The 10,980-nt window shown below is 42.8% G+C and overlaps 1 protein-coding gene across 1 annotated transcript; it reads right to left on the minus strand.

Moving 5' to 3' along the window:
• Positions 1 to 783: 783 nt before the first annotated feature.
• Positions 784 to 10,688, minus strand: LOC141080514 (fibrinogen-like protein 1). The gene is made up of 3 exons (XM_073565763.1): positions 10,554 to 10,688; positions 8,113 to 8,277; positions 784 to 2,702 (listed from the first exon to the last, which is right to left on the minus strand). The coding sequence occupies exons 1-3, from the start codon at positions 10,555 to 10,557 to the stop codon at positions 1,690 to 1,692; spliced, it is 1,182 nt and encodes a 393-aa protein (XP_073421864.1). The 5' UTR covers positions 10,558 to 10,688; the 3' UTR covers positions 784 to 1,689.
• Between the last annotated feature and the right edge of the window lie 292 nt (positions 10,689 to 10,980).

The raw sequence follows: 10,980 nt of genomic DNA on the forward strand, positions 1-10,980 counted from the left end.
TTCTGAAAATCCATTTGTGCCATCTCTAATACAGAGGTAAGAAGAGTCTGCTCACACTGCTGTCCACCCTGTCATTGTGATTGAGCACTGGAGATACCAGGGATACAGAGTTAAGAACAGGCTGCTCACATTGTTGTCCACTCTGTGTGTCTGATCTATTACTGGAGATTCCAGCGGTGCAGATGTAAGAAGAGGCTGCTCACACTGCTGTACTTCCTGTCTTTCTGACCTGATACTGGAAATACCAGTGGTGCTGATGTAAGAAGAGGCTGCTCACACTGCTATACGCCCTGTCTTTCTAATCTAACACTGGAGATACCAGTGGTGCTGATTTAGGAAGAGGCTGCTCACACTGCTGTCCACCCTGTCTTTATGATTTAGTACTGGAGATACCAGGGATACAGAGGTAAGAAGAGGCTGCTCACCTTGTTATCCACTCTGTGCATCTGATCTATTACTGGAGATAGCAGCTGTGCTGAGGTAAGAAGAGGCTGGTCACAGAGCTGTCCACCATATATTTTTGATCTACTACTGGAGATAAGAGGGGTACTGCGACAAGAAGATTTCACTCACACTGCTGTCCACTGCTGAATGCTGAGCAGTTGCTGTTACTTGGAGATTACCTATATCACATACTGTCAAGCTATCTCCAGGAAGCGGAGTTTTGCACACGCTCACAAGAATCTATCCGACTAACATTCTAGGACAGGCTTCTGTCAGAGAAAGTCATTTTCATGTACTACAGTGATTATATCCCTAAACAAAATGAGTGTGAATTGCTAATTGAAGGTATTTAAAAAATTTATTAATTAACAAATGTATTACCGTAATTTCTTTTTTTTTTCATTTTGTTTTCTCTAATTCTAGAGAACCCCTTTAAACAGATGACCTTTATGGGTTAGTGGTGAACTATTTTAAACTATCTAATATATTTCCCCCATTGCATGTGGTGATATTTATCACATTTGTGGTCAATTGTTTTATTTGGATATTTTCTGATTTCAGATCACTGACTTTAACAATATGAGTCATTTTATTTTCAAACGTGTTAAATGTAGTGAGGGAATGCAGAGGCATAACTAATGAGAACTACAGCACATAACTATACAAAGTGTCTAATAACACAAGTGTCACTAAAATGATTGTTCAGTGTAAATCATCACCGCATTCAGAGCACACATTGGCATCCTCACTATAGCTGGTACCATCTTGCTGCATTTAATTATATTGGGCTTCTTCATATTGAGCATTGTAACATGCACAAAGAACTTGAATGGCAAATGCATATGCTAGCATTATGCTGACCGTTCATTTTGTAACAAACACAACACAGTTAGTGATAGACTACATTAGAGTTAATGAACCTGAATAATGATACAATGAATAATGGAGCCAAAATATTTCAATATATGCACAAAATGAGTTAATAACCAAATAATACATCTCGGGATCCAAGCGCAGTACTATCAATAAATGCTTGGTATCCATAAGAGCAGAATGCCAAGGTGTACATCTATTTATTCAATCACTTGAAAAGATTTGTTTTTTTTTGAGAATGTAAATAAAGAGTGTTATCTTTTGGTTGAGAAATATCCATTAAATGAATCAGGAATGTAGAATAATGAAAAAATGATTTACTTTGCCACTTTTATAAAGCTATATTAGATGGTGTGCATGGTTTTAATCCTCTTAACATGGATTGGGTGTTATATCTCCTCCACCATTCCCTCCTCCATCACCACCACCTCCATCTCCACCATCTCCTCCTCCATCGCCACCACCTCCATCTCCACCATCTCCTCCTCCATCACTGCCACCTCCATCTCCACCGTCTCCTCCTCCATCGCTGCCACCTCCATCTCCACCGTCTCCTCCATCGCCGCCACCTCCATCTCCACCGTCTCCTCCATCTCCACCATCACCTCCGCTATTGCCTCCGTCTCCTCCACTATCACCTCCATCTCCCCCTCCACCATCACCTCCATTATCACCATCTCCACCTCCTCCACTATCACCTCCATCTCCTCCATCTCCATCTCCACCATCACTCCCACCACCTTCATTATCTCCTGTACAATCTTCAACAGGCTGTATGAGGATGTCACTAGACTGACAATCTCCTCTGCACAGTTGTTGCCAGTAAATTCCAGAGCCAGTATTTAGATTAGCGAATCTACAGTTGTCATACCACCATCCACCACCACCAATATATGCACAATTTGACCCTGATAAATCATTGTCTCGGTCCTTTGTGGAGAATTTCATATTATCATGTCCGGCATTTGGCTCTCCAGATGTCATAGCGTCACCGGCAGTACCTGAGTACCGTCCCAACCTAATCCGATAGCAAAGATTTTCACCCTCAAGTGAGAATGAGTCATAATTTGCTAGGTGTTGTAGTCCAGATGCAGAACGCAGGCGAAACCGTGCACGGTGTAACTGTTGAGTACTCAATAAGTGGATATGCTCATTACCTAGCCAATGGTCAGCTTTTAGATCTCCAAAACCTTTCTTATAGCAATCCCAAGTAGTGTCCCATATCCTTGGATTTTTATGACAATTCTTTTGAATGACAGTCCAACCTCCATCTTCCCCACCAAGGTCACACCATACCAACAGGCGCTTGTTTGGTACAGGCTCCACCACATAGAGGCCACTTTTTCCTTCTTTTATTGCCGTGCAGCTCTGAGGATATTTTTTACCTGTCAATCAAAACATTATTAATCATTTAGAAGTATAACATTACCAGAAATCTCATGCACACACATAGTTTTTTTCCCCTGACTGAATTGGAAAACTACTGTTTTTTTTAAACTGCACTATAGCAATTCTTTCAGCGTTTTTTCATCCATAGAAAACAAAAGGTAATTGCAAAAAGGCAGCAAAAATGTTTTAAATCAAAATGTCTTGGTATCATCACCTGAGATTGGCATTTAGGACTAGTATAGTTTAATTAAAATAGTGAATTGTGCTAAAGTAAACATTGCTTGATCATCTCAATGCCCGACCGATCTGTAAAAGTAAACAGTGCCTGACCAGTGTGTTAGGTCCCGTTACATTTAGCGATGCACCAGCGATCCCGACAACGATACGACCCGGTCGCTGTTACCTTTCACACCGCAGTGATTCTGACGACATCCGCCTGCATCCATGAGTTCTGCGATGTCGCTAGTCGGCGCCGAGCACAGCGATGCATGCCGGCCAGCGGGACGCCAATGATGAAAAAATGGCCCAGGCCATTCCAGCACGATCAGCGATATCCAGCGTGGGGGGCCGGTCGCAGGTACGTGTCACACAAAGTGAGATCGCTGGCGAGATCGCTGTTGCGTCACAAAATCGATGACGCTTTAGCAATATCGCTAGCGATCTCGCTATGTGAGAAAGGCCCTTAAAATTGAACAATATCTGACTAAAGGCCCCATCTCACATAGCGAGATCGCTGAAGCATCACCGATTATACCCCATGAGGGGGCTACATTATATTTTATGAGGGGACTGCATTATACCCTGAGGGGGCTACATTATATGGGGGGGCTGCATTATACCCTATTAGGGGGTTGCATTATATTTTATGGGGGGCTGCATTATACACTATGAGGGAGCTGCATTATACACTATGAGGGGGCTACATTATATTCTATGAGGTGACTGCATTATACCCTGAGAGGACTACATTATATTCTATGGGGGTTGCATGATACTATATGAAGGGGCCTGCATTACACCCTATGAGGGGGCTACATTAAATTTTATAGGGGGCTGCATTATACACTATTAGGGAGCTGCATTATACCCTATGAGGGGGCTACATTATATTCTATGTGGGGGCTGCATTATACCCTATGAGGGAGCTGCATTATACACTATGAGGGGGCTACATTATATTCTGTTAGGAGTGGTGGAAGGCACTAAAAAAAATAAATAATTAAAGTGCCTTCGCCACTCGGGGTCCACCGTGCGGCAGGTGATATGACCGCTGCTAGAGAAGCAGAGCACTGTGGCGTTAATGTGCACGGGGTTAACTGCACCCAGAGTGCACCAAAGCAAGCTCTGTTGAGGACACAGAGCTGCAAACTTAAAGCACACAAAAACGCTGTGTCTGTTTAACTCACAGAACAACAGCGATATAGACACGGAATTAACAAGTCACAGGAGTAGCCTTAAACGTCAGGACTACTCCCGAAAGGACCTACCGTGAAACAGAGGTGCGTGGCGTCGCAACTGCGAACGCTCGGAGAACTGCAATCGCAGCGCTGTGTGAACGAAGCCAAAGAAGAGGCTACGCAATATCGCTGGCGCGATGCAGGACGCTAGCTGCTGAGACAGATATAGCTGGAGCACGCTGGTGCAAGCGCTGCTACTGGCGGCTGCCCAATCACTCACACATTCGTATTATCCGAGGAAAGGGGTTTCATAATAAGTCAGCCACCAGTCCAAGCATCCGTCACCATACACACAGCAGCAGTATGAAATACTAGCGCATGGCAGAACAGTCATGCGCGCTTTTTATACCAAACGGGACCTTCCGGAGATCTCCCAAACTCCAGGAGGAGCCAATAGGATTAGACACAGGACCTGAGCATGTGACTTCCGAACTCCAATGGGAGCTCGTCCCATGAGCATGCTCAGTGGAGGGAACAGAGGACTTAGCCTCTGGAGAGAGTTGCTGCAAAGCACTCTCCTCTGCAATCTCCTTTACAGCAGATGAACCGCCGGAGACTGCAGCATGTAAGGGTCTAGATTTCACCATAGAGAAGGGAGAAATCAGACTCCTAACAATATTCTATGAGGGGACTGCATTATACCCTGAGAGGACTACATTATATTCTATGGGGGGTGCATGATACTATATGAAGGGGCCTGCATTACACCCTATGAGGGGGGCTACATTATATTTTATAGGGGGCTGCATTATAAACTATTAGGGAGCTGCATTATACCCTATGAGGGGGCTACATTATGTTCTATGTGGGGGCTGCATTATACCCTATGAGGGAGCTGCATTATACCCTATGAGGGGGCTACATTATATTCTATGAGGGGACTGCTTTATACCCTGAGAGGACTACAATATATTCTATGGGGGGTGCATGATACTATATGAAGGGGTCTGCATTATACCCTATGAGGGGGCTACATTATATTTTATAGGGGGCTGCATTATACACTATTAGGGAGCTGCATTATACCCTATGAGGGGGCTACATTATATTCTATGTGGGGGCTGCATTATACCCTATGAGGGGGCTGTATTAAACTCTATATGGGGGGTTGCATTATACTCTATGGGGAGTGCTGAATGATATTCTATGAGGGTGGCTGCTTTATACTACAGTATATTAGGGGGACTGCATTATATTCTTTAGGGAGGGCTACATTATACCCTATGAGGGGGCTGCATTATACCCTATGAGGGAGCTGCATTATACTCTATGAGGGGGCTACATTATATTCTATGGATGGTTGCATTATACCCTATGAGGGGCCTGCATTATACTCTATGTGAGGGCTACATTATATTTTATGAAGGGGGCTGCATTACATTATATGAGGGGGCTACATGATATTCTATAAGGTGGGCTACCCCAACCCCTGCGATATCATGAAGACGTGTACTACCTTAAATTATACCTGGATATTAGCATGTTTTACTGCACCATTGGTGTCTTGTATTTATTTCTATGTAGCTACATAGTGGGCCCAAAAAATAAATTTCTCTGGTGGGCCCAAGGTGCTCCAGTCTGACGCTTCTCATAGAGAACCTTACCTACTGAAAAATAAAGAATTCCCTTGCCCTTGATCCTTCTGGGGAAACAGCCATTGCTCCCTCTTTCTTCTCTACTAAGCAAGGGGTCCTGAATTCAATAAAATCAGGGGAACATCAGCACCAAGTTTATATGTTCTCCTTCTGCTTGTTTCTTATATATCAAACAGCCATAGTAAACAGGCATAATAGTAAAATAAGATCATAAGCCCACTGGGAAAAGGCACTAATATTACAGTTAGGTCCATATATATTTGGACAGAGACAACATTTTTCTAATTTTGGTTCTAGACATTACCACAATGAATTTTAAACAAAACAATTCAGATGCAGTTTAAGTTCAGACTTTCAACTTTCATTTGAGGGTATCCACATTAAAATTGGATGAAGGGTTTAGGAGTTTCAGCTCCTTAACATGTGCCACCCTGTTTTTAAAGGGACCAAAAGTAATTGGACAATTGACTCCAAGGCTATTTCATGGACACGTGTGGGCAATCCCTTTGTTATGTCATTCTCAATTAAGCAGATAAAAGGCCTGGAGTTGATTTGAGGTGTGGTGCTTGCATTTGGAAGGTTTTGCTGTGAAGGAAACATGCGGTCAAAGGAGCTCTCCATGCAGGTGAAACAAGCCATCCTTAAACTGCAAAAACAGAAAAAACCCATCCGAGAAATTGCTACAACATTAGGGGTGTCAAAATCTACAGTTTGGTACATCCTGAGAAAGAAAGAAAGCACTGGTGAACTCATTAATGCAAAAAAGACCTGGGGGCCCACGGAAGACAACAGTGGTGGATGATCGCAGAATAGTCTCCATGGTGAAGAGAAACCCCTTCACAACAGCCAACCAAGTGAACAACACTCTCCAGGAGGTAGGCGTATCAATATCCAAATCTACCATAAAGAGAAGACTGCATGAAAGTAAATACAGAGGGTTCACTGCACGGTACAAGCCACTCATAAGCATCAAGAATCAAAAGGCTAGACTGGACTTTGCTAAAAACATCTAAAAAAAGCCAGCACAGTTCTGAAAGAACATTCTTTGGACAGATGAAATCAAGATCAACCTCTACCAGAATGATGAAAAGAGAAAAGTATGGCGAAGGCGTGGTACAGCTCATGATCCGAAGCATACCACATCATCTGTAAAACACGGCGGAGGCAGTGTGATGGCTTGGGCATGCATGGCTGCAAGTGGCACTGGGTCACTAGTGTTTATTGATGATGTGACACAGGACAGAATCAGCCAAATGAATTCTGAGGTATTCAGAGCCATACTGTGTGCTCCGATCCAGCCAAATGCAGCCAAACTGATTGGTCGTCGTTTCATACTACAGATGGACAATGACCCAAAACACAAAGCCAAAGGAAAGTGGAATATTCTTGAATGGCCAAGTCAGTCACCTGATCTCAACCCAATTGAGCATGCATTTCACTTGTTAAAGACTAAACTTCAGACAGAAAGGCCCACAAACAAACAGCAACTGAAAACACCGCAGTGAAGGCCTGGCAGAGCATCAAAAAAAGAAACACAGCGTCTGGTGATGTCCATGAGTTCAAGACTTCAGGCAGTCATTGCCAACAAAGGGTTTTCAACCAAGTACTAGAAATGAACATTTTATTTACAATTATTTAATCTGTCCAATTACTTTTGGTTTCTTTAAAAACAGGGTGGCACACGTTAAGGGGCTGAAACTCCTAAACCCTTAGAAAAATGTTGTCTCTGTCCAAATATATATGGATCTAACTGTATACAAGCACAGCACTGCAGGAAATCATATTCTATAAGATATTGCACATCCACTTCTGGGACCTGCATCTATCTTCCAAACTGGGCCTATTTCCATGCCATTATAAATTAATATGTGCATGGACTGTTTGGAAGTATGTTTGAGTGTCTTCATTTATCTATTTAGTTTGTCTCACCTTTTCCTTCCCCTTACCCCTTCCTGTAGTCTGGGAACGTGTTGAATGATTGCTGTTTCTTTTATCCTTGTTTGTTTCCCTCTGTGTTTTTATGTTAGAGCAGGACTTGCGTTCCTGCTGCCCTGCACATTAGGCAGGGTCATTCTCAGGGTAAGACCGGTATAGGAACGTAATTGCTGCATGTGGTGAAAGAACCCTTCTAGGGATGCTAGGGAGCTTAGGGTTGTACAGGGCAACTGTCAAGGGTGCCCCCGTTTAATCTTTCCCTAGTGGCAGAGCTCCCCTGCCCTTCTGTCTTGCCATGCCCCATCTCGTTTCTAGCAAAAGTGTGACGGACACATGCAAACATGGCCTAATGGCAGTAGATGATTGTTTTAAGACAAATTACGGGAAGGAATGTGCAGTCATTGTTAACAGTCACTCACCGCTGTTCGGGTGGTTTAGGATATCTTCTTCAGCGATTCCATTTAACATATGGCTGTTCTGAAGGTTTAATATTGAAGACAGTTCCAGCTTATACCCATAAGCAGCACATATTACCCCACCGATCAGGAGTAAAAGTGTCAGAGACCCATGCTTCCCTTGGACCTCTGGATGAAAAGAAATATTAGTGCAATCAATTTTAATAAATGCAGCAATATCGTTTAAGTGAATATATAACTTGTTTCCCAGCATAGTTACCTCCATTAACAAATGCACCTATCTGTCTTTTAAATCCATCTGTATCTACACATCCGTCCGTCCATCCATCCACAAATCTATCTATCTATCTATCTATCTATCTATCTATCTATCTATCTATCTATCTATCTATCTATCTATCTATCTATCTATCTATCCATCCATCCCAGTAGGATTCTTACTCATCTATGTAACATGTAAGACGTTAGACTGCGGCATACAAATGTCTGTATGCTTGTTAATATTGGCATAATTAGCATACAGTGGGGCAAAAAAGTATTTAGTCAGTCAGCAATAGTGTAAGTTCCACCACTTAAAAAGATGAGAGGCGTCTGTAATTTACATCATAGGTAGACCTCAACTATGGGAGACAAACTGAGAAAAAAAAATCCAGAAAATCACATTGTCTGTTTTTTTTTCATTTTATTTGCATATTATGGTGGAATATAAGTATTTGGTCAGAAACAAGCAATCAAGATTTCTGGCTCTCACAGACCTGTAACTTCTTCTTTAAGAGTCTCCTCTTTCCTCCACTCATTACCTGTAGTAATGGCACCTGTTTAAACTTGTTATCAGTATAAAAAGACACCTGTGCACACCCTCAAACAGTCTGACTCCAAACTCCACTATGGTGAAGACCAAAGAGCTGTCAAAGGACACCAGAAACAAAATTGTAGCCCTGCACCAGGCTGGGAAGACTGAATCTGCAATAGCCAACCAGCTTGGAGTGAAGAAATCAACTGTGGGAGCAATAATTAGAAAATGGAAGACATACAAGACCACTGATAATCTCCCTCAATCTGGTGCTCCACGCAAAATCCCACCCCGTGGGGTCAGAATGATCACAAGAACGGTGAGCAAAAATCCCAGAACCACGCGGGGGGACCTAGTGAATGAACTGCAGAGAGCTGGGACCAATGTAACAAGGCCTACCATAAGTAACACACTACGCCACCATGGACTCAGATCCTGCAGTGCCAGACGTGTCCCACTGCTTAAGCCTGTACATGTCCGGGCCTGTCTGAAGTTTGCTAGAGAGCATTTGGATGATCCAGAGGAGTTTTGGGAGAATGTCCTATGGTCTGATGAAACCAAACTGGAACTGTTTGGTAGAAACACAACTTGTCGTGTTTGGAGGAAAAAGTATACTGAGTTGCATCCATCAAACACCATACCTACTGTAAAGCATGGTGGTGGAAACATCATGCTTTGGGGCTGTTTCTCTGCAAAGGGGCCAGGACGACTGATCCGGGTACATGAAAGAATGAATGGGGCCATGTATCGTGAGATTTTGAGTGCAAACCTCCTTCCATCAGCAATGGCATTGAAGATGAAACGTGGCTGGGTCTTTCAACATGACAATGATCCAAAGCACACCGCCAGGGCAACGAAGGAGTGGCTTCGTAAGAAGCATTTCAAGGTCCTGGAGTGGCCTAGCCAGTCTCCAGATCTCAACCCTATAGAAAACCTTTGGAGGGAGTTGAAAGTCCGTGTTGCCAAGCGAAAAGCCAAAAACATCACTGCTCTAGAGGAGATCTGCATGGAGGAATGGGCCAACATACCAACAACAGTGTGTGGCAACCTTGTGAAGACTTACAGAAAACGTTTGACCTCTGTCATTGCCAACAAAGGATATATCACAAAGTATTGAGATGAAATTTTGTTTCTGACCAAATACTTATTTTCCACCATAATATGCAAATAAAATGAAAAAAAAAACAGCCAATGTGATTTTCTGGATTTTTTTTTCTCAGTTTGTCTCCCATAGTTGAGGTCTACCTATGATGTAAATTACAGACGCCTCTCATCTTTTTAAGTGGTGGAACTTGCACTATTGCTGACTGACTAAATACTTTTTTTCCCCATTGTATACACTTAATGTCTGCCTTTTCATGATAGGTATTTCCCATCGACCAATGTTCCATCTGAACGATTTAAACACCTAGTGAAGTCTGTGCGGTGGAGACATACTAAGGCTAAATAAAGTCCAATAGATCGGTGTCTACAATATAGCGGCCATTTCATAGAACATAAGCACATAAAACTATTCTGCACATTCTACCGACTGGTATTTTATAGTTATGCTCTAATAAAAATACTGATTGTTTCCATAACTGCTGCAGATAAAAATGGTGAAATCACTAGTAATTGAACTGCATATGATCCGACCCATAAGACATCTTACCCATTTTTGTCCAAGTAGAGTTGGGCTCTTCAGCTCATCTTGCCCGACAGTCCTATTTATACCATATAGACCATGGGGAGGGGATGTAACAGATCTATCAGAACAGCTGTGAACCAGGGGTAAATGATGTTTAATAACTAGGTGTGAAGGCGACTTCTGTCTGTTTGAGGAACTGAAGGATTTATCTAGATTACACAAATATACAACATACTTGGGATAGGACTGCAGTGGTGAACACAGAAGATTAGGCCAAGACGATGATTCAGCTGATGTATTACGCACAGGGAGAAGCAGTGTTATATATCGAGGATGGAACAGCGTGAGAAATGATCATACATCCTACAGCGACAGCGGGACGGAGGGGAGCGGCTGACGAGCAGCAGTAACAGATGGTTGGAGAGCAATATATATCTGTGAATTGTGTTTT

The sequence above is a fragment of the Dendrobates tinctorius genome, unplaced genomic scaffold (assembly GCF_039654945.1).
Source record: "Dendrobates tinctorius isolate UK_male_01 unplaced genomic scaffold, ASM3965494v1 ptg000016l, whole genome shotgun sequence".
Classification (NCBI taxonomy): domain Eukaryota; kingdom Metazoa; phylum Chordata; class Amphibia; order Anura; family Dendrobatidae; genus Dendrobates; species Dendrobates tinctorius.